Source organism: Micropterus salmoides, unplaced genomic scaffold, assembly GCF_014851395.1.
Source record: "Micropterus salmoides isolate LMB-PRFRI ecotype aquatic unplaced genomic scaffold, ASM1485139v1 Ms_hic_scaffold_20, whole genome shotgun sequence".
NCBI classification, from domain to species: domain Eukaryota; kingdom Metazoa; phylum Chordata; class Actinopteri; order Centrarchiformes; family Centrarchidae; genus Micropterus; species Micropterus salmoides.
The window spans coordinates 4,960,925-4,985,780 of NW_024041151.1; the positions used below are offsets into that span (position 1 = coordinate 4,960,925).

A 24,856-nucleotide genomic window follows, 5' to 3' on the forward strand; every position below is an offset into this window, starting at 1 on the left:
TCCAGTTTCGGGACAGGATCCAGGACATCCTCCCCAACCTGCCCGCACAGCACGACCACTACCTCCTCCGATGGCTCCGAGGTGAGACCTACATCCCTCCACTGAAACCTGGACAGGGAGCATTTAGCACTTAGCAGTTTCTCTGTGTGGGTACAATGCTGGCAAAACAACTATCACACAGCCATTCAAGTACAAGGTGCCTTCTTCAATGCAAATAAGAACAAAATCAAAACAACCACTGCCAAACATACACAGATTAGATAGTTAGTAAAGATAAAGAACCTTGTGTCACCCTGTGTTTGAGGAAAGACTTTAGTGCTCTTATATGACCTCCTGTTATCTTGTTCCAGCTTTTGTTTCTAATTTATTGATTTGTCCATCTTCAATGTAAGAAACACCAAATACTGACAGTTATTTTAACTCAACATTGTTTACTTTTGGGGGCAACAAATACATTTAAAATAGGGTTTCCAATGACATATAATTCATCAGTGGTGGAAAGTAACTGAGTACATTTACTCAAGGATTGTACTTAAGTGCTAGTTTTAGGTATGTGTACTTCTACTACTATTTTTACTTTTGTTTTTCCGTTGTCTTCTATTTTCTACTTCTACTCCACTATATTTATCTGACAGTTTTTAGTTACTACTACCATAAACAGTTTACAAATATACAATAAATACATCTTAGTTTGTTAACAATTAAACCATAGATTGTGGATTTAATCTGGTGGCCCTTTGGAGGGGCCTGACCTCTAGGTTGGGAACCACTTAACTAAATTATCTAACTGTATATAAAGGAGTTAAAACTAGCTAACTTTATATAAAGTAGTAAATCTAGCTAACTTTATCTAAAGTAGTTAAAACTAGCTAAATTTATAAAAAATAGTTAAAACTATATAACTTTCAATCAGAATACTTTATATTAAGTAGTAAAACTAGCTAACTGTATATGAAGGAGTTAAAACTAGCTAACTTTGTATAAAGTAGTTAAAATGAGCTAATTTTATATAAAGTAGTAAAACTAGCCAACCTTTTATAAAGTAGTTAAAACTAGCTAACTGTATATAACGAGATGTTTTATAGAGGAGACACATCACTCAATCACATTCTCAATATAACTCTATGGGGAAAGCCTGTAACGGCAAAGATGGTGGTTATCCCGCACCTATCGCTTGAAAGCCAATTGTCTGCTTAAAACATATTTCAGCCAGTTGTGTGGTTCCACTGATGCAAGGGTCGCTTACTTCTACTGTACATGCGTAGTAGAAGTATGACTGCCGGGAAAAACGCTTTTTAAATCTTTTTTCTTATTCAAACTTTTTCAGCGATTTGTATTGGATGTTACTGGTGATTCTATTCATGTAGTTTTTATGTCCCAGTGACCAGTCAAACTGCAGTCCTGGCTCTCTCCCCATTCATTCAGATAGGAGCCTGGTCTTGTTAGTCCGAAATAGCTGTCCGGAGGCGTTGCCAAGATGGCTGCCGAGTGGCACGACTTGCCTATAAAGACTTTGATATAACATAAGTAAACCTAGCTAACTGTCTATAGTATAAAGGACTTAAAACTAGCTAACTGTACATAAAGGACTTAAAACTAGCTAACTGAATATAAAGTATCTAAAATTAGCTAACTTTATATAACGTAGTTAAAACTAGCTAACTTTATATAACGTAGTTAAAACTAGCTAACTGTATATAAAGGACTTAAAACTAGCTAACTGTATATAAAGGACTTAAAAACTAGCTAACTGAATATAAAGTATCTGAAATTAGCTAACTTTATATAACGTAGTTAAAACTAGCTAACTTTATATAACGTAGTTAAAACTAGCTAACTTTATATAACGTAGTTAAAACTAGCTAACTTTATATAACGTAGTTCAAACCAGCTAAGTGTTTATAAAGGAGTTAAAACTAGCTAATTGTCTCTAAAGGAGTTAAAACTAGCTAACTGTATATAAAGTAGAAAACTAGCTAACTGCATACAAAGTATGTAAAATTAGCTAACTTTATATAACGTAGTTAAAACCAGTTAAGTGTATATAAAGTAGAAAACTAGCTAACTTTATATAAAGTATGTAAAACTAGCTAATTGTCTCTAAAGGAGTTAAAACTAGCTAACTTTATATAAAGTATGTAAAACTAGCTAATTGTCTCTAAAGGAGTTAAAACTAGCTAACTGTCTTTAAAAGGAGTTAAAACTAGCTAACTGTCTATAGTATAAAGGAGTTAAAACTAGCTAACTGAATATAAAATATCTAAAACTAGCTAACTTTATATAACGTAGTTAAAACTAGCTAACTTTATATAACGTAGTTCAAACCAGCTAAGTGTATATAAAGGACTTAAAACTAGCTAACTGAATATAAAATATCTAAAATTAGCTAACTTTATATAAAGGAGTTAAAACTAGCTAATTGTCTCTAAAGGAGTTAAAACTAGCTAACTGTATATAAAGTAGAAAACTAGCTAACTGCATATAACTTAGTTAAAACTAGCTAACTGTATATAAAGTAGAAAACTAGCTAACTGCATATAAAGTATGTAAAACTAGCTAACTGCATATAACTTAGTTAAAACTAGCTAACTGTATATAAAGTAGAAAACTAGCTAACTGTATATAAAGTAGAAAACTAGCTAACTGTATATAGTATGTAAAACTAGCTAACTATATATAACTTTGTTAAAACTAGCTAACTGTCTATAAAGTAGTTAAAACTAGCTAACTGTCTATAAAGGAGTTAAAACTAGCTAACTGTCTATAAACGTTTTGAGAAAACTATTTCTCAAAATGCCAAACTATTCATAACTTTGCTTAATAGCAGCCACTGTGTTTCCATAGTGTAACAGTAACAAGAGTCATAAAATTAGCAGTCTGAGTATTATCAGTTACACAGGAATATATGTCTCTAACATTAGCTTCTGCTCATACCAGACAAAGTCATGCTGCAGCAGTAAAACTAAAACCCCCGAGACCTCAGCGAGCGTGTTTTTTATTTCTTATGAATTATAAATTCAACTTTTCAATTGTTCAGAAGAAGAATGTTTTATTTCTTCTTTCAAAAGAGACATTATTGATGAAGCTTTTTTTGGTTAATCAGTAATTCTTTCCCCTATAATATTCCTCCCGCTGACGCTGTGGCCATGAAAGCATATGTAGTATTTATTCAGGCAGGTCAACTCAGTGGTCTTATCCTACAGTAAATGTTTGTTTACCCTGTACAAAGTTACCTTAGTTAAGATGCAGAGGTTTAAATGGATTTACTTTCCCCCATCATTTAAAGTGAAAGTTTGTGGGACAGGACATGGACGACACTGTCTCTTGACTCTTCTGTTTAGAGATCCATAGTTCAGGGAGAGCTGAGATCGATGGGGGACTGTAGTTCAATATTTGCATTGGTTGTTAACCTCAGTCTCCTTGCTTGACTAAAAACAGGCAAACTGTATCAAACTGTTTCAGGTTTTCAATTGTACTATTGTCAGAACTGGTGCAGCATTTACAGATCAGTGATGATCAGCGTAGAAAAAAACAGTGCTTTGTATTTTGTTTCATGTATTGTGCAAATGCATTAATCTTTTGTGGACACCAACACTAAACAAGATGTTATTTAACATTATATGAAAGAGGATATATTTACACAACTTCATCCATATAACTCACAGTTTAGGTTTAGTCTTTTTCTTTTTACAGTAAGTTTGGTCAAGTTTGTATTTATATTTCAAGCAGAAATAGAGAGCCTGAGTCCCTGCCTCTAAAGTGGACTACCCTTATTTTGGTAAAAATATGTATTTGTACTACCTACAGTAGTCAATGGCAAGAGACAACTAATGTTTTGATTCTGTTTGAATTGAGCCCTGAATTACACATACAGTATGTTTTTCAATTTAAAATATACATTTGAAAGTCAAGAAAGTCGTAATTTGTCGTAAAAATGTTTAAGTATGAGACTGAAAATACGTAATTACAAAGACCACAAACCCAAAAGTCGCTTATGTGACGTTATGACTGTTTCTCTCAATCACTGAAGCTAACAAAGCTAACGCCAGTTGCAACGTAACACAATCCTTCCTTTGTACCAGAATCTAAAAGTAATCAGCCAGACTTGTAATGATTTTCATCTCTTTTAATAATTTCCCCCTCGTTCTGGAAGCGAGAGGTGTCAGCCATGTTGTTGTTTATTGCGTGAGACGTGAGATGTAGTTCATTGGGCAGTTTCATACTAAACTACAGTCCCCTCCAAAAGTATTGGAACGGGAAGGCAAATCCCCTTGTTTTTGTTGTTCACTGAAGACATTTGGGTTTTAGATCAAAAGATGAGTCTGAGACAAGAGTTCAGAATTTCAGCTTTTATTTCCTGGTATTCACATCTAGATGTGTGATTGACAGATGTTTCTTGTCGCCCAGGTGTTGCCTTTTAGGTTGATTGTCCAAACATTAAATAGCTCTGCATGACTAATCTAACTTTTCCTCCTTGGTTCAAACCTATAAAGACTGCATTTCCTGTTAAAGAGGATAAACCAACATGAAGAGCAGAGAGCTGTCTGTGGGAGAAAAGCAAGCCACTGTCAAGCTGAGAAAAGAAGGAAAATCTACCAGAGCCATTGGACAAAAATTGGGCACAACAATTTGGAACGTCCTGAAAAAGAAAGAAGCTACTGGTGTACTGAGCAACAGACGTCCAACAGGTCGGCCAAGGAAAACAACAGTAGCTGATGAATATGGTGAGAGCTGTGAAGAAAACATCAGCAACGACCTCCACAGTGCAGGGTGAAGGTATCACAATCCACTGTTGGAAGAAGACTCAGAGAGCAGAAACATAGAGGCCACACCACAAGATGCAAACCACTCATCAGCAGGAAGAATCATCGGAAGAACAGATTGAAATTTGCAAAGAAGAACAGAGATGAGCCGCAAAAGTTCTGGAGCAGAATCTGATGGACTGATGAGACCGAGATTAATCTGTTGCAAAGTGATGGAAAGGCCAAAGTGATGGAGAAAGAAAGGAACTGCTTATGATGTCAGGGCTTGGGCTGCATGGCTGCTTCTGGAACAGGCTCATTAATATTTATTGATGATGGAACTGATGATGGTCGCAGCAGAATGAATTCAGAAGTGGACAGAAACATTTTGTCTGCCAATTTACAGAAAAATGCATTGAAACTAACGGGGAGGAAGTTTATCATGCAGCAGGACAATGAGCCAAAGCAAACTGCCAACAAAACAAAGGACTTCATCAGGGGGGAAGAAGTGGAAGGTTTCAGACTGGCCAAGTCAATCACATGACCTTAACCCAATAGAGCTGCATTTCACCTCCTTAAGGCCCCGTGTTTCAGTTCAATGCAATGGGAGCGCCGCGTTTTTCCAAGCTAGTAAAAACGGCAGCGGTGTGACGAAGCGCTGAGCGTCTTTTCCTCACTGGGCGCTGAGCGTTTTTTTTTCCTGGTCGAGAGTTGAAAAATGTTCAAATTTGGGAAAAACACTGCGCTCGTCACTGTCACTTTTTACCCAGTCGTCCAATCACAGTACAGGAGGAGCAAATACCACACCGTAGCAACGGTTACTATCCTGGAACCGTCCTCTCGGACTAAACGGTGGTACTCTGTCCTCGCTCTCCACCTGCTTCAGCCTTCTCTTCATACAGAGCAAGAGCCAAAGCAAGTACTCTGCTCTGTGTTGACATGTTCACATCCAGTAAAGTTAGATAGAACTACTTGCAACCACGGATTTTATGTATCATAGCAACCAAACCCTAACCCTAAGAGGAGACTGAAGGGAGAAACACCCAGAAACAAACAAAAAGTGAAAGAAGCTGCGGTAAAAAACCTGGAACAGCATCACAAATGAAGAACGCAACAGTTTGGTGATGTCGATGGGTCGCAGGCTTGAGGCAGTTATTGCAAGCAAGGATTACATCACCAAATATTAAATGTTATTTACTTTAAGATTATTTTTTCCTTTACTTTTGCTCACCTCAGAATGCTGTGGTCTAATAAAAACGGTGGTTTGTCCTGAGTTGTTTAACACATCTAGATGTGAATGCCAGGAAATAAAAGCTGACATTCTGAACTCTTGTCTCATCTTTTGATCTAAAACCCAAATGTCTTCAGTGAACAACAAAAACAAAGGGATTTGCCTTCCCGTTCCAAGATTTCAGGAGGGGACTGTAAATGGTAATGTTTTATGACAAACTTCAACTTTCTTTACTAAAATTATCTTTTAAGCTGAAAAACATCATGTGTGTAGTTTCTGCCGAAACAAGGTCCCGTGAGGTGGAAGCAGAAGCGAGGGACTTACAGGCTCTCTATTGGACATTTCAACCATTTACCAATTACTGTTATCTTTCTATTCTTCTCACTTTATCGACTTTACTGCTTATTGCAGATGGTAACTGTGTAAAAAGTAAAATACTTAACTTTGAATTGTAGTAGAGTAGAAGTTTAGCTCCACCACTGCAAGTGAAATCCATGAAATGCCCCTTTAAATCTTCCACGTTATTAATCAGGATTTTATCTTTCCTTTTGCAGCTCGAAGCTTCAATGTTCAGAAAACAGAAGCCATGGTCAGAAAGGTGAGTCACTTATTTATTTTCAGTAATCAGTCGTGTTATTTCCTTTGCGTGGCTGTAGGATGCATCTTTCTGACCTGCCTCGCTCTCTCTCTCTGCAGCACCTGGAGTTCAGGAGGAAGATGAACGTGGACAACATCATATGTGACTGGAAACCTCCAGAGGTGCACATGCTCCGTTTGTCTCACATTCAAAAATAAGCTTTATAACGAAAATAAGGATTGTAAACACAGAGTTTGTGGGTAAAGTTCAGTGGTGAAAAGTAATCAAGTTCATTAACTCAAATACTTTTACTTTACTTGAGTATATCATTTGAATCTACTTTCTACTTCTGCACTGCATTTCAAAGGGATATAGTTTACTTTAATTTAAGTTTCTAAAACTTAAACTACCAAATAGTAACACATAGAAAGTACGGAAGCCCCAAGCGGCAATCGATTCATATCTTTATATTACTCCGTTTTCCCGCGATAACGGGATCATTATCTCGTGATCTCGAGATAACTAAACAGTAGGTTGGCAAGAACGTTTCTTAATGTTAATTTCTACATGCTTTCAGTGTTGCTGAATAGCTCAGCAGGACTCGTAGTCTGAAGTTTGTGAGTTCAAACCTCATGGAAGACTAATTTAAAAAAATCTTTTTCACATTCATATCCAACAAAGTTGTTATGAAGATGACTGATTCACACTCACAATTAAGAACCTGCTGGACTGTGCGCATCCCGGCGATTGGTCCACATTCCCAGGCAGAGGAAATTCATCCGCTTCTCATTCAGGGGAATCCGTTTAACTACACATTTCCTGACAGCTAATCAGTGATTGGATTCCCCTGAATCTCTTCATAACAACTTTGCTGAAGAGAATGATTAAAAAACACAAAGAAGAATTTTGCGGAGAGCAGGGGTCAAACCTGCAACCCTTAGAAGCAAATCCTGCGCTCTACCAACTGAGCTAACTACTGACTCAGCAAATTACCACGAAATTATCAATAGAAACGCACCAGCTGACGCCTATATTCATGGTTCGTTATCTCGAGATCACGAAATAATTATCACGGGAAAACGGAGTAAAAAAAAATATTTGAATCGATGGCCGTTTAGGGCTTCAGTAAGCTACAACATTAATTGTAATATAGCATTTGGTTAGTTAGTTCACAGGGTCCAGCAGGAAATAATTCGTTGAGAACAAAATAACGAAACAACGGTTTAATGGAAACTAAAATCACCAACCGACTGAGGGCTGGATTCAAAAGTACAAAAATGGAAATCACAGGCTGATTGAATTTACATGTCTTTAATTATGGTAACTCATAATGTGACTCAGTACAGTCTGTCTGGAAGGACGAGGAGAGAGCAACTGTCTGTGAGCACTACCTGCTATAATAACAAAAACCACTTTTGTGTCTCTTCCTCTCCTCTTCATCAGGTCATTGATAAGTACGTGTCTGGAGGGATGTGTGGATACGACCGAGAGGGAAGTCCCATCTGGTACGATGTGATCGGCCCTCTGGATCCCAAAGGTCTGCTGCTGTCAGCGACCAAACAGGACTACATGAAGACAAAGATCCGACACTCGGAGATGCTGCAGCGGGAGTGTAGGAGGCAGTCGGAGAAGGTCAGGATGATCCTCCTCTGACTTGTTTGATCTCCTCTCTCCTCCTGTCTCATCTTCTTTTGTCTCCTCACCTTTTCCTTCCTCTCTACTCTCTCGTTTCCTCCTCTCCTCCCCTGTTGTTTCCTCTCCTCACTCCTTCTCTCTTCTCCTCTCCTCTCTGTTTCTAAATTCTCCTAAACCTTTTCCGTCTGCGTCTCAGTTGGGGAAGTACGTGGAAGCGGTCACTCTGATCTATGACTGCGAAGGACTCGGACTGAAACACATTTGGAAACCTGCTATTGAGGCCTACGGAGAGGTTTGTCAGCTTCTGATCACCGTTTTTCATCCGTCCACAAATAACTTCATTAAAAATTATTCAATGGGGCTTTATTGGCATTGGTATATAAACACATGCTCAAGTAAAATAATAATAATAAATGTAGACTTTGAGTTAAATCTCATTATCACTCTGTTCCTTTCGTGTAGATCCTCACCATGTTTGAGGAAAATTATCCAGAGGGGCTGAAAAGAGTGTTTCTTATCAAAGGTACTTCAGCAGATGTTTGTTTTATTCATCTGACTTGATTCCAGGTTTTGCTTATGATCTTTGGCTTTAATCTACAATTATTTCCTTATTTTCTGTCTTTGCTGCAGCTCCTAAAATGTTTCCTATGGCCTACAACTTAATAAAACCCTTTCTGTCGGAGGAGACGCGACGCAAGATATTAATTTTAGGAGGTAAGATAACATTTCTTTTTTATATAGCGCTAGTGAGGCTGTACTTTGGCACAGCGGTGCCTTGAAGCGGTGCTGAGGCTGATGCGGATGGCATTAGTTTTGCAGTTAATATGTCATAAAGCAAAGCGTTGGACACATTCAAGATTCAAGATTAACTTTATTGTCCCACAAAGTGGAAAATTTGGCTCTGGCTTTTACCTGCACTGCAGCCGTAAAACAAAAAACACTGCACATATCAAACATACGAAGGTATAAATCATACAGGTGGGTTAATGAATAAATAACATAAATCAGAAACATACAGCAAAGCTAAAAGCACGTATATACAACCACATTTTCACTAGAAGCTTTTCTTATCTGCTGCTATTTATGTGTTATTTACAGAGGTATAAATACATTTTTAAATCTATTTAACCTTCAACAGGGGTGATCTTGGTGCTATATATGGAAAGTTAAACGTGCTCTGTGGAGTTTTTCTTGTAAACAAAGAAAAGAAACAGCAATTTTTTTAATACAGTCACTGTGTAACTCACCAAAATGCATTGAGAGGAACCTTGAGCTATAACAAATGTGTTAAAAGCATTACCTGTTTAAAAAACTTGAAGATTTTGACCTATTTTTAGTAAATAGAGGGAGGTAATATCGTCGCCCTGATGTTCAAATAAAGGGTGTGCATATTGTCACCCACAATGTTTATTGCCTTATTCATCATTCATTCCCTGTAGATACATTCATGCTATGTAACTTAATCCCTAGTAGTAAAAATGTTGTTGTGGACATTAAAGGACGAGAGTTTCTTTAAAAAGTGCAGTCTTTGTTGTGTCTTAGTGCTTATGAGGTCAGACCACAGATCATATAGGCAAATAGACAAATGTACACAGAGCAAGTCGCCTCTCTCCTGATTGACCGGTCGCCGTGGTAGCAAGGTTGTACCGACCTAAAACCTACGCTGCTTTCTGGTCTATTTCCCCCTAAATATGACCATAATTTACTAAATGAACATCATGCTGTGTTGAAGAAGACTTGAAACTAGCGACTGAGACCATAAACTCATTATGAAAGTGTTTACTGAGGGAATAAATCAGCTGAGAAGTAGAAACATTTTACCATTATTTCTAATGGAATCCAGACTTTTCTTTGCAACCAGTGGACTCGCCCCCTGCTGGCCGTTCCGTCTGCATGGTTTCACTTTCAGACCCAGAGGTTGCCGCTTGATTGAGATCAGGGAAATCAGGGTTACTTTTTACTGGCCCCGGCTCGTTGGGCCACCGTTATTGTCGAGCCCTGTAAACAAAATGCAAAAAGTGTACAGGATAATAAACAAGGAAGGTGGTCTTTGTTAAGGGAAATCTAAAGGCTACAACAGACAACTTTAAACAGTTTGTGTTTGACCCATTCCTTTTTGATATAACACTGCCCCCGTGCACAAAGCCAGCTCCATAAGGAAATGCTCTTCCCAGTTTGGTGTGGAAGAACTTGACCGGTCCACACAGAGCCCTGACCTCAACCCTGTCAAACACCTTTGGGATGAACTAGAACAGATTGTGAGCCAGACCCTCTCGTCCAACATCAGTCTGACCTCACAAATGCTAATCTGGATGAAAAAATTTGTAGAAAGTCATCCCAGAAGAGCGGAAACTGTTATAGCTGCATGTTAATCCCTATGGATTTATAATAAGAAGCCATAATAGTAATGTGTAGGTTCATAAAGTTCATTTCAGTCTGGACCAACTGTCTGACGCTGACAGCCCTTAAGCCATGCTAACACCACTCCTGACTGTAATTTAAATTACATTCCTGTGTTTAAAGGTAACTGGCAAGAAGTTTTACGCAAACATATTGACCCAGAGCAGCTTCCTGTGGTTTACGGAGGAACCCTGACTGATCCTGATGGAGACCCTCGCTGCAGAACCATGGTGAGAGCAAAGACAACTGAATGGTCGGGCAGTCAGTGAGTGTTTTTTCTGATTGATCGTGACTGAAATGTATTATTGTTGTTGCAGATCAAGTATGGCGGCACGGTGCCCAGGTCGTACTACATTCGGGAGTCTGTGAAGGTTCAGTACGACAGCAGTGTGACAATCAGCCGCGGCTCGAGCTTCCAGCTGGAATACGATGTTCCTGCACCCCTCAGCCTTCTGAGGTACAAAACAGCGAGCAGCCTTTTTTTTCTGGAGTTAGCTTAAAATATAAACACGTTTGATTTAAAGCAATATAAATTCTTTATTCTAAAATTCTAATACATTTTGAAACGCTGGAGTTTTATTTTCCATCAGCTGTTCCATCATGATTAAAACAAAGAAAGGAAATATTTCACTTTATGTGTAATGAATGCAGAAAATTGACATACATTTTGGATTTTTATTTTCCTACTCAATTTCATTCGTCCATTTCAAAGCTGGATGAATGTATTGATAAAACCTTTGCTTTACTGGATGCGATAATTGTCTGTGCCATCCAGTTCAAATTTGGTGACATTCTGATCATTATTTCCAGAGATACATGAGATAAGGTAAGTGATAAGTAGTGTTCCTCTTCTATTAGTAATTGGTGTTGACAGTACTTTTTAAACAGCACTACACTCCCCATATCTTAAATAAGTTTGTTTGGATTTCTGCTTTTTGGAGTTTTATAACATTTTGTTAATGTTTTTTTCTCTGGGAGCCAAAACATAAGTAGCACACAAAGGGCCGGATTTACTAACACCCTGAATAACGAGTACTGAATTGCGTGTGCATTCTAAAATATTGCACATGTAATTGTTGTACCTTTTATGGGTGATTAACTAAGTAATATTGTGTAGATGACAGCAGTAGGTGTCAGTATTTAAATGAGTGTTTTGCGTGTTTTAATGGTTTCCGCCATGGAGAGTCGGGAGGGAAAGCAGCCACTGCGTAAAAACCTCTGTTTGTTTCACTCAGTGGAAATCGTCAAATCACCAAAGCTAAAGGAAAATACAAAAAAACCCTCAATTCATATAGTTCATCGAATAAATAAAATAAAATAATTTTATTTCAATACATTGGATATAAAATAATATTATCTAATATTGTTAATTTATCTACGTCTTCTATCATTACGACTGTGTCTCCTTCTCTCAACGATAACAGCAGCCATCTCTGCACAACACTTGGTGGTTTGCACCTTCCTCTCAAACTTATTAAATACAGAAGCTGTTTCACATTAAATTGCGTTTAGACTTGTTAAATCACATTGCGTGTAGTAAATAAATGTATTTGCATGTTACCCTCCCATTACTTTGCACAATAAAATGAAACGCCCCAAATTGCATATTCACTAAGGCAAAAGTAGTAAATGAACAACAGGTGCTATCTTGCACTTTTGGAAGACGTCATTCTGTTCTGCGTGCACACCGTTAGCAGATCAGCTTACGTGTTAATTTGCTGGTGATATCAAGTTTGCACACGTTTTTACTCACACAAACCTTTAGTGAATCCGGCCCATTGTGTTGCAGTGGAGGCAGATGAAGTATTACACAGTGCCAAAAGACTCCATTACAATCAAAAGTCCATCATTGAAAAGTTATTAAAGTAAAAGTATATAAGTTTAATCAGGAAAATGTTAAAATTAATTATGTTTAAATTAAAATTTAAAGTAACTTATATTCAATCATCAGATTATCATTCCTCATACATTAAAGTAAAAGCAGGATTTTACGAACGTGACACTTTCGCAATGCTTGTTGTGTCCAACCAACAATCAGATCCTCAACATTATTAACAAACATTACAATTATTACAAAGGAAAAGCAGAAAATCTTCACATGAGAGAAGCTGCAACCATCAAATGTATTTTCAGGAATAATAGTTGCAAATTCATTTTCTGTCAACTGAGTTATTCATGGATCACTTCAGCTATACTTGTATAATCTCTTATATTATATTTTGTGATACTTTCATATGTTTTGTGTATGAAAATATAATTTTTTAAAGCAATTAAAGCTGTCAGAATAATGTAGTGAAGTAAAAAGTACAATATTTCCCTCTATGTGATGGAGTAGAAGTAGAAAGTAACATGAAAAGACGAGCCTTGTGTGTTTTTGATGCTATGCTAATGCAGTTCCTGTAGCTTTATAATTTGGTCAAATAAACTTGGCCCCTGTATCTTCCCAGGTGGCAGTTTGCCAGCGATGGAGCGGATATCGGGTTCGGGGTGTACAGACGGACCAAAGAGGGCGGCGGTCAGAAAGTGGATGAGATGCTGCAAGTTCTGCCCAGTGAACGCTACAATGCACACCTGGTCCCTGAAGACAGCTGCCTCACCTGCCCCGAGCCTGGAGTCTGTGAGTCACCAAACACTCGTGTCCATTAGTTAAAGGAATCAGGTTACTGGGTTACAATAAGCATCATCTACTGTGAATCCCTCATGCGTAGGTTGGTAGGAAGTTTGAATCTGAGGCGGGAAACGTCTCTAACAATTAAAAACATATAATCAAAATTGGGGTTAATGTGATGAAAATCTGAAAGGAGTTTTGGAAAATGTGCTTCTTTGCTTTCCTGTTCAGAGTTAGACGAGAAGATTGATACAACTCTCATGTTTGTACTGGAAATATGAAGCTATCTCCAGAATGTAACAAAATCCTCCAAGCGAACTTGTTGTCGTTTGTTTAATCCGGAGCAAAAGCTTAAGTGTAAAAAGAAAGAAGTTAGCATAGCAGAGCCCTGATCGATCAGAACTCCAGTCAGAAGACAAGTATTTTAAAAGTTGTTTGCTTGTCATCTTGCTGACAGACCTGACAAAGCCTGATGTAAAATGTTTAACAAGTCAACATAATGCTGTAGTTATTTCTGCATCAGTTTGATCCGTTTATTTCCAACTAAACGCAGCAAAATATTTATTTTGAGTTTTGTTTATGTGTGAATAAACAAAAGTGTGTGAACACTCCTACGAGTAGTCCAGCGGTCAAACTCGCGCAATAAACGTGACACAAATTCAAAATTCGCGGCATCAAAGCGACATGTTGTGGGCTTATATGAGGGACTATTTTTTTGCTGTGCGCAGTGAGTTCCTCGAGTCATTAAGTGAGTGCTATATACCGCACATAATCCAACATTTTTACATGTTTTTGTCTGGATTAAACTAACAAGATATAAAATGTTACTTAGGAAGTTTTAGAGGTGCTGTAGGCTGCTTTTTTAAATCTTTGGACTAGAGCTGGGCAATAAAACAACATTTATAATTATAATTAAATCACAAATGAATAAACACAGGGGTTTTTTTGGAAGAAAAAGGACTAAAACTAGATTTTTCTTAATTTTAAAGATTTTCTGTGTTAAGTGATCCACTGTTTGGCATCAAGTGTTTGCTCTGACCAGAAAGTTAAATAGTTTAAAACCACAGTTAACCATCTGGTTACTTCAACTTTCACTCAAAAAACAAAAATCAGCCGTTAAATTATGAATGAATAAATTCAATAATTTTTGAAATCGACTGATATAAATTATTTGTCGTGATAAAATGCTCGGCCATATCTCCCAGCCCTATGTTCGGACTGAGCTAGGCTGTTTCCGGTCTTTATGCTAAGCTAATATAACCAGTCGCTGGCTGTAGCTTCATATTAGAGCCACAACGATTAGTTGTCAATTACTTTGATAATCGATTAATCGCTTTGTGTCCTTTTTTAAAGAAAAAACATCCAAATTCTCTGATTCCAGCTTTTTAAATCTGAATTTTACATTTATTCATTTAGCTGATGCTATTATCCAAAGCGACTTACAATTGCTATAAATGTCAGAGGTCGCACGCCTCTGGAGCAACGAGGGGTAAAGTGTCTCAGGGACACAGTGGATTTGAAGCCGGGTCTCTCGCACCAAAGGCACGTACGTATCTTATCCACTGCGCCATCACCACCTGGTTTCTTTACGATGACAGTAAAATGAAAATATTTGGGCTGTGAACAGCAGAAGACGTTTGAGGACCTCATCTTGGGCTTTGGGAAACACTGATTGCCATTTTTAAAAAGTTTCTGGACCTAACATCTAATTAATCGTTACAGTAATTGACAGATTAATCAGTAATGAAAATAATGGTTAGTTGCAGCCCTACTCCATATTTAAGAGACCGACACGAGAGAGGTGTCGATCTTCTCATCTACCCCTCTGCAAGAAAGCGAATAAGCGTATTTCTGAAAATGAATTATCTCTTTAAGATCCTGCAGGATGCTAGCCAATAACCGGGTTCCACTCTGTCCTTCATTTTGTGCAGACGTGCTGTATTTTGATAACAGCTACAGCATCCTGCAGTCCAAGAAGGTGAGCTACAACGTCGAGGTCGTTCCTCCTCCCTAAGACGGATGCGGCAGAGGAGACGGGAGGCTGCAGTGAGGAGGTCCTCCCCTGAAAACACAGACCCCTGTGTTCACGCACCATCACCAAAATCAATGCTTTGTCATCAGGGCTGGGTTAACCCCGACGGAAAAGCATGAGCTGTGGAGGCAACATCGCCATTTCTCCCACTCTGTGCATTGTGTGTGTTAGTTTGCAATTACTAATTCTTTTACTTTTATCAAAATGGAAGTGTAACTTAAGTCTCCGAGTTTCACCTCTGACCACAGACTGCATCACTGATGACCTGGGGCCCCCGGGACAGTTGCCGGTAGTTTACATTACAATGTGGAAAGTTTTACAGTGTCTGACTGCGACAATTCAATGACAATCACGTTATTTTATTCAGAATTTCAAACCGGAGCTACTACCTGTAAAAGCTCGTCGTTTAGGATCACTTCCTGAAGCTTCATCCAAGGAAGGTTAAAATCAAAAGCAACTGGACTTGGTTGAAGCTATTCGAAAAGGTTTCGTCTCTCATCTGAGAGACTTTTTCAGGTCTGAGACTCGGCCTCGGGTGTCTCCAACGACCATAACGCAGCACTAACGAACCAAGCGGTATGGATCATCGCGACACACGACCCCACAGAGGTGAAATAGCCGAGTTTCCTCGCCAGTCAGAAGAAGTCTCTTGGATGAGAGACAAAACATCTTCTAGTATCTTAAACTAAGTCCAGTTGCCCTTGATTTTAACCTGGATGACTGAGAACCTTCACAGACATCTTCCTAAAGCTTTAGCATGTTTTTGTAATTTCATCTTTAGACTGTGAGAAGCTGATGTGTTACTGTATTTTTACGCTTGGCCTATAGGGGGAAACCTGAGCATAGGATAAGTGTCTCGCCCATAGACTGTATATAAGAAGTGGTCGTAGTCATCGTGACGTCACCCGTTGGTTTGTGGACTGCCGTTTTGAGGCCTCGAGTTTGCTCTGAGCGCTGGTTAAATTTACACCGTGCCGAGGGTACGAGTCACTCTATCCTGATTGACAGATCGCCATGGTATCGACTTGTTAATCACAGATAATCCCGCCCTGAAGCCTCCTCTGCTTATGGTCTCTTTTCCTCTAAATGGGACCATAATTTACTAAATGAACATCATGCTGTGTTGAAGAAGACTTGAAACTAGCGACTGAGACCATAAACTCATCAGGAAAGTGTTTACTGAGGGAATAAATCAGCTGAGAAGTAGCAACATTTTACCATTAAGGAGCCGGACTTGTTTTTGCAACCAGAAGAGTCGCCCCCTGCTGGCCGTTCAATAGGATGCAGGTTTAAGAGACTTCCACATTGGATTCACGTCTCAGACCGGAAGCTTCCCGCTTGGTCTCGCCCCCTTTTCCCAGTCCCAGGACTGACCAAACCAGAGATGAAATGGTTCATCCAATCTGGAAAAACATCGGCCTTAATTACCCATATTATCACCAGCTAATTTACCAGAACAAAAATCAATCAGAACAAAAGGCGATACAGCTGTTCACCACCTGCAACTCAACCAACTGTGCAAACACCAGCCTAAGAAATAACAGCAGAGAAAATACACAGTAGTACTCACATCCAAACTATGACTCAGGGTCACAACGGCCTCGTTACAGCCGACTGACCCGCAAGGGGAGGTCATTTATCAAGTGGAGTTCTGCATCTGGTCGTTGAGTGTTTAAATAATTGTTAATCATACTGCTCTCGTTGTTTGACTTTGCCTTTTATAATTAAGAGTCTGAGAATAACTGTGACGTTTAGAATAATTGTTTATGTGTTGTCTAAATAAATACAAACAATATAAAGTCATTCTGACCACAAAAAAATGTCTTTTTAATTTATGAAGAATCTTCATTTACATTTAGTTTGTATGTTGATGTGGTAATAAAAGCAGAAATAGTGTGTTGAACTGTTGGTTATTAACATTCCTGTACATGGATGGATTATGAGACATTACTTACACTTGTTTTGCATGTTTGTCTGTGCTGTTTTGCAGGTTAACTTTCCCTCTAAAGTTCTGTTGTTGGTTACAAACCTGCACCTGAAGTTCAGTATTCTGCTCATGAAGGACGTTAACGGAGGCTGTGCAAAGCTTTGCCACAGCAGATCTACACAGACTCCTTCTTTCTTCAAATATTATTCAAAATACAAAAGCAGACGGTACAAAATATGACAGGAAATGAATCAAAGGAAAGCTGTGGTGCAGATTATTTTATTGTTAAAGCTATTTCAAACCTTTAAATTGATTCCCTGCGGCCTCAGTGTGCTCTGTGTAGCTGTGATATGTAATAAAAATCAATATGCATCAGACTCGCTATCAAAAAACAGGACGTCCCTACATCTGAATGACCTCTCCGACCTTTCAAAGAGCAAAGTTTATTATTTATTTAAATTTATTAGTGAGGGACTGTGTACAAGATTAAACATAAAGCTACTTTTTTTTAGATGTTCTGTGCCAGAGATGACAAGTTGATTAAATGATCAACAAAACAATGAATCAGCAGCTATTTTGATAATCGATTCATAGTTTTTAAAGCACAAATAGAGAACATTTCCTCATCCCAGCTTCTTAGTAGTCAGAATTTGCTGCTTTTCTTTTTCTCACGTGAAACTAAATTGAATATATTTCAGTTTTGGACTGGTGGAACGACAAAATAAGATGTGCAATTGAGGACACTGAAACAGGCGCTTTTAACTACCTCATTACATGACAATTAATCTAAACAACAATCAATTATAAAAAATAATTGTTAGTCAAAATTCTAGATCATTTTAAGCGCAACAGAAATCATTTTTTGTGCATGATTTTGGGGAGAACTGTACCAGAATCACTAACCGGTTTGACCACTAGGTGGAAATGTAAGCAAGGACGAAGAAAAGCGTTACAGGCTGTTACATAACTGCTGATCACTGAATATTAGGATTTAATAATACATAAAGATGGTTAATAAACATTTTTTTAAAAAGTTCACAGGATATTAAAAGGTGTTTAATTTCATGGTCAAACACAAAATAAGGTAAAAGGTTTTTCCATTTAAGTAAATAAATTCCTATACATGGGAAATTCCTGTTATTATAAGCCGGATGAAATCCCCGCTGCAGAGAGTTCGTGTCTCTGCAGCCCGGGCCGGGCGCGGTGCCAGGGGGATGCGGGATGGTGCAGGGTGAGGGGATGTGCCATGTGCCTTTACATAACAGCAGCTGGCTCTGGATACAATTGGATGAGAAACCGCTGGCCGCAGCAGCAGCATCCCTCCGCTGCGTGCCGCATTGCCCCGAGGAACAGACGAGAGGGGGGGGGGGGATGTTTGTCTGCACGTGCTGCAGCAGAGCGAGCATCAAAATAACGGACTGTGAGCTTTGTGTGTGATGGAAGGTAGGAGGAGGAGTGTGTGTTTGTTTATTAGCTCTATATTGGCCGCTGTCCGGTAGGGGGTGTTACCGGGGGTGTGTGTTGTGGGGGGGGCGGAGCCTCTCGGACACGAGTAAATGACGTCAGCCCACACGTCGCCGAGCAGTGAAACAAACATGGCGACAGAATGGAGCGGGCAGCAGGGTTATGTTCTCACTCTCGTTATATTCCTGTGGAGCGCTGTCGGTGGCCGCACGGAGGCGGCGGCCGGGTCCGGTGTTGGCGGCAGCGGCGGCCGGGGCAGCAGCGGGAGCCAGGTGCTCGGCATGCGGCTGGAGAGGAGCGACAAGCCGGCCAGCACCAATGACGACGGTGTCATCCAGGTGACTGAGGAGAGCTCCCTGCAGCTCCGGTTTTACGGGGTGCAGCTCCACTCGGGCGCCTGGACGCAAATCCGCTTCACGGAGCTCACGGACGGCGACGGAGGGGAGGACGAGGAGGAGGAGGCGGTGGCGGCGGCGAGGGGCGGCAGCGGCATGATGGACGCGCCGGACACGACATGTGCTGATTTCACGAAGGACATCAGCGTCGGGACTTTCATGAATGTCAGCAGTCGCGGCACCTCCGGGCTGCTCACCGTGCACATTAAGCCGCTCCGCAAGAGCGAGCCGCAGAAGGAGTACGCCCTGTGCACGCCGAGCGCGGACGGGAGCAGGTGGGTGCAGCTGGGGGACAGCGATGGCAGGTTGCTGGTGGTGGAGGAGAAGAAGTCCTTGCTGCCCATGTGGCTGCAGATCATCCTCATCCTCTTCCTGCTGGTCCTCTCCGGGATGTTCAGCGGCTTGAACCTGGGTCTGATGGCGCTGGACCCGATGGAGCTGCGCATCGTCCAGAGCTGCGGCACCGAGAAGGAGAAGAAATACGCACGAAAGATCGAACCCATCCGCAGCAAAGGGAACTATCTGCTCTGCTCCCTGCTTCTGGGGAACGTCCTGGTGAACACCACCCTCACCATACTCCTGGATGACCTGATCGGATCAGGTTTGGGCGCCGTGGTGGCCTCCACCATTGGGATTGTTATATTTGGTGAGATCGTACCCCAGGCGCTGTGCTCTCGCCACGGGCTGGCCGTGGGAGCCAACACCATCATGGTGACCAAGTTCTTCATGCTCCTCACCTTCCCGTTGTCCTTCCCTGTCAGCAAGCTGCTGGACGTCCTGCTGGGCCAGGAGATCGGCACCGTGTACAACAGGGAGAAGCTGGTGGAGATGCTGAAGGTGACGGAGCCCTACAACGACCTGGTCAAAGAGGAGATGAACATGATCCAGGGCGCCCTGGAGCTCAGGACCAAAACTGTAGAGGACGTGATGACGCCCATCGGCAACTGCTTTATGATCCAAGCGGACGCTGTGCTGGATTTCAGCACCATGTCAGAGATCATGGAGAGCGGGTACACCCGTATTCCCGTGTACGACGACGAAAGGTCCAACATCGTGGACATCCTGTACGTGAAGGACCTGGCGTTCGTGGACCCGGACGACTGCACCAGCCTGAAGACCATCACCAAGTTCTACAACCACCCCGTGCACTTTGTGTTCCACGACACAAAGCTGGACGCCATGCTGGAGGAGTTCAAGAAAGGTGTGTCCATCATCATTTAACACCAATTCCCTCTGCAGGTTCCTCAGACAGATACACACACCATCCCCAGCAGGCTCCGTCTCAATCTACCGCCGCTATAGATCATTGGGTGGAACATCCCAGCCTACATTTAAACACACGCGAGCTGCAAAACAAATACAATGCACAGCGCAACACAAACAGCTTCATCACTCCTGGTCCTGACGGAACTCACAAGTTCTGATCCTAACAGAACTGGAGTCCAGGTTTCAGCCTCAACGCACCTGATCTGAAACAGGGAGGGTTGTCGGCAGTTATGGAAGAAGTTTTAAGGTCCTTTACCTTAAGTAAAAGTACTAATACCACACTGTGTTAAGTAAAAGTACTAATACCACACTGTGAAAATACTCCACTACAAGTAAAAGTCGTGCATTCAAAACCTTATTTAGATAAAAGTATAATCAACTAAATTTACTTAAAGTATGAAAGTAAAAGTACTCAGAGCAGTAAAATGTTCCCTGGTGTTTCTGGATTAATATTCTTGCTGCATTAATGTGTATGTTGCATTTTACTGCTGTTTATATTTAAGGTGGAACTCATTTTAACTCCTTTATATCCTGTTGGGTTGTTTAATCCGCAGCCATGCATCATATTTTATGAGATCATTTGTTTGTAGCGTCACTGTCCACGTGTCTCTAAACAGTCTGGAAAAACAACCTGTTTTCAGCTTTTTGACGATGCATTTTCCAGCTGATCCAAAGTAGTAATAGTAAATAGTTTATTTTGCTGAACGAGGAGGAGCCCTTAAAGGAACATTTCATCCTTCAGTTTATCATAACATTCACCATCACCACAGCTGGACGGACATGGTTTTGTTTCCCTCTGAGATGTAGTGGAGTAGAAGTCTATGAATTTGTACTTAAGCACAGTACTTAATTACACGGGTTATAATCTTAACAACAGCTCTTCTTCGGTGCCCCGCCGTGTGCGACAGCTGCTAACTGCAAAATACAACAAGAGCTCTTAAACTTTTCTACTTGAGACACCAAATCAGTATTTATTCTTCCCAGGCAGGTCACATTAACCAGTGGTGGAAAGTAACTTTACTACTTTTACTTGAGTATTTCTACACTCTAGTGTTGCTGCTTTTACTTAAGTAGATGTTGCTGGTGATGCCAGTGTTAATAAAAGATCCTAAATCAGATATTTTAATGTATTTAATCTAGATTTTGACACCGGGCCCCGCTATAAAACCTCAAGATTAGATAAGAAGATTGATCACACTCCTGTATATGTCCATTAATATAAAGCCACGCCAGAGACGGTTAGCTTAGCATAGCAGTACCACCGGAAACAGGAGGAAACTAGCCTTGTTCTGTCTAAAGGTAACAAAATCTGCCTACCAGCACCGGGGAAAACCCACTAATTAACATTTTTTTAATCAGAATAAAAGCAAATTATCATTTAGATTAACCAAACAACATCGTTTCATCTAATCTGGCAGCAGGTTTTTATTCCCCATCAGCGATTCAGCAGCTGATGATCGTCTTTTAATCAGAGAGCAGGAACTAATCAGTAAAATCAGCTGCTGTGTAATAATGTTCAATGGGATGTAAATCTGCGCGTTCAGGCGCGCAGGATTAGTGCTGGAAATCTCACCGCCGAAATCCACACCTTGAATCCAAAGCCCGTATCACAACAATGTTGTACCTGCTGCGAATTGAAGCTTATCATGGTGATGATACTATTGTAAGATATCAAATGCTTTTTTTTTCACATTTGTGTTAAAAGCAGCAAACATGGCACATTACAAACAAACACCTGATTAGACTCCAGCTGCATAATACTCTGAGGATGCACAGAGATCTGACTTGTGCATCAGCATGGTTCTGTGTTATACATTTCAGTCTTTGTGGAAATGGGAGCCTCATTTACACTCAGTTTGCCAGAAACGGATGCACACATGTCCTTAATCAACCATTTGCGTATCAATACTTCTCTCGTCTTCATCAGTCTTTCTATAGAAAGAACTCCGAAAGAAGTAGCTCTGTTTCAGCTGTCAATATGTGTAAACATTACGCCCAGCTGTGGCTATTTATAGCACTGTTAATACAAGTGTTTCATTACAAATAAGCTAAACTATTGTTAGTGTTTTAATCATCACCATCCAACATTAGAGAGATCAGTGATTTAGTTAATCATGAAATTAATAAGCAGAATCCAAACACACGTCTCTTATTGAATCCACGGTTCTTGGAAATTTAGTTTTCAACTTGGAACTGGTTATCGATAGCCAACCCTAGTTACACGGCGAGACACGGAAACAGACACAAGGCTGTCGTTGGGGCAAGATGTACAAATGATGCAAGCAAACAAACAAAGCCCATAAAAGGCAAATTAATAACTTCTGCATGATCAATCTCTACGATGAAATTGCTGCTTTCCCATATGGCAACTAAATGTTGAAAGTCTACCCGCCACATTTATTCGTCATGATATCGCCATAAAAAAGCTATCTGTCAGTAGCTAACAGCTGACCGGCGTTCTTTTCTGTTGTGTGTCACAGTTAAATTGGTCCCCGCTGTACCCAGGGATCTAAAATCGAGTAACATACAGATTAGGGGGGTTCATTGGTTGTATTGGTTGGTTTTATATTCATTTCGTGTTACTTGTGTTTGATTGGCGTAGATTTGTGATTTGGGCAATGGGGAAAGAATTGTGATAAACGCCAATATGCTGCATTCGCTCATTTATGGTACTGAACAAAAGTTTGCACCATAATCCCTCCACCGTATGTGCTTTCATTTAGCGTTCTGGTTTACGGAACACCGGCATTCCAGCTGTGGTCCTTCATACAGACATCTTTCCGCCTATGTTACCACCAATGTTCCCAACTCAGGGCGATTGAATCAGATCCCTCTCTCTTCGGCTCGGTACCTTTCATACAGTGCAGCAAGCCGGCATATTGACTTAATACTCCTAGAAAATAGCTACAACCGTAATGTGGCGACATTTACCGGCATTGTGTAGTAACCAAACTAACAACGCAGAATAAATAAAAAGAAACTAAATAAAGGTGGCGGTCCATTCTAGTGTCTGATAAACTGTCAGATCATCTTATGGTCCTGCTGTCCTCCCCGGAGATCATGGAATACGATCCGTAGACTGTGATTCTACAAAAGCGGTGGTGCTGCGGCATCAGGACTCAGAACCAGAAAGCCAGACTTCCCGGACCGTGCAAAGAGGGTGATTGTTGAAAGTGTGCAGTCTGAAGACGAGGTTTAAGTTGAATGATAAAACATGATTAAGAGTGAGCAGTGATGAGATTTATTTAATAGCAAGTATGAAAGTACTAAAACATGTACAGTGGTGCGAAAGTATTTGCCCCCTTCCTGATTTCTTTCTTTTTAATTCATGTTTTGTCAAACTGAAATGTTTCAGATCATCAAACAAATTGAAATAGTAGACAAACACAACACAAGTAAACAAAAAATACACTTTTTAATGGAAAGTTTTTATTTTTAAGGGGAAAAAATCCAAACCTACATGGCCCTGTGTGAAAAAGTGATTGCCCCCCATTTTAAAACATAAATCTGTGCTTTATCACATCTTTGGAAAGCTGAGTTCAATTCCTCTAGCCACTCCCAGGCCTGATTACTGCCACACCTGTTCTCAATCAAGAAATCTCTTAAGTAGGACCTGCCTGACAAAGTGAAGTAGACCAAAAGATCCTCAAAAGCTAGACATCATGCTGTGATCCAAAGAAATTCAGGAACAAACAAGAAACAGAGTAACTGAGATTTATCAGTCTGGAAAGGGTTTTCTAAAGCTTTGGGACGAACCACAGTGAGAGCCATGATCCACAAATGGCGAAAACATGGATCAATGGTGAACCTTCCCAGGAGTGGCCAGTTGACCAATATTACCCCAAGAGTGCAGCGACGACTCATCCAAGAGCTCACAAAAACCCACAACAACATCCAAAGCACTGCAGGCTTCACTTGCCTCAGTTAAAGTCAGTGTTCATGACTCGAGCATAAGAAAGAGACTGGGCAAAAATGGCCCCGCAATGGCAGAGTCCCAAGATGAAAACCACTGCTGAGCAAAAAGAACATAAAGGCTCATCTCAGTATTGTCTGAAAACATCTTGATGATCCCCCAAGACTTTTGGAAAACACTCTGTGGACTGATACACTGTGTCCCATTACATCTGGCGTAAAAGTAACACAGTGTTTCAGAAAAGGAACATCACTCCAACAATAAAATATGGTGGCAGTAGTGTGATGGTCTGGGGCTGTTTTGCTGCTTCAGGACCTGGAAGACTTGCTGTGGTAAATGGAACCAGGAATTCTGCTGTCTACCAAAAAATCCTGTAGGAGAATGTCCGGCCATCTGTTCGTGACCTCAAGCTGAAGCGCAATTCGGTTCTGCAGCAGGACAATGATCCAAAACACACCTCTGAATGGCTTAAAAAAACAAAATGAAGACTTTGGAGTGGCCTAGTCAAAGTCCTGACCTGACTCCAATCGAGATGCTGTGGCATGACCTTAAAAAAAGCGTTTAAGGCTCGTTAACCCTCCAATGTGGCTGAGTTACAACATCTCTGCAAAGATGAGTGGGACAAAATTCCTCCACAGCGCTGTAAAAGACTCATTGCTAGTTATC

At 40.4% G+C, this 24,856-nt stretch overlaps 2 protein-coding genes across 3 annotated transcripts in view; both read left to right on the forward strand.

The window, feature by feature from the left end:
* The window catches only part of sec14l7 (SEC14-like lipid binding 7), an 18,019-nt gene extending 891 nt beyond the window's left edge, over positions 1–17,128 (forward strand). Inside the window, exons 2-12 of the mRNA XM_038733425.1 lie at positions 6–81; positions 6,528–6,571; positions 6,670–6,732; positions 7,994–8,182; positions 8,382–8,477; positions 8,648–8,708; positions 8,816–8,899; positions 10,709–10,815; positions 10,903–11,042; positions 13,033–13,202; positions 15,125–17,128. Of these exons, the coding sequence (XP_038589353.1) occupies positions 6–81; positions 6,528–6,571; positions 6,670–6,732; positions 7,994–8,182; positions 8,382–8,477; positions 8,648–8,708; positions 8,816–8,899; positions 10,709–10,815; positions 10,903–11,042; positions 13,033–13,202; positions 15,125–15,207 (1,113 nt within the window). The 3' untranslated portion in view covers positions 15,208–17,128. The remainder of the gene's footprint in view (positions 1–5; positions 82–6,527; positions 6,572–6,669; positions 6,733–7,993; positions 8,183–8,381; positions 8,478–8,647; positions 8,709–8,815; positions 8,900–10,708; positions 10,816–10,902; positions 11,043–13,032; positions 13,203–15,124) is intronic.
* A 1,565-nt stretch (positions 17,129–18,693) lies between these two features.
* The window catches only part of LOC119914252 (metal transporter CNNM4), a 39,788-nt gene continuing 33,625 nt past the window's right edge, over positions 18,694–24,856 (forward strand). For both annotated transcript variants that reach the window (XM_038733424.1, XM_038733423.1), the window contains exon 1: positions 18,694–20,212. In XM_038733424.1, coding sequence (XP_038589352.1) covers positions 18,709–20,212 — 1,504 coding nt within the window. In that variant the 5' untranslated portion in view covers positions 18,694–18,708. The remainder of the gene's footprint in view (positions 20,213–24,856) is intronic.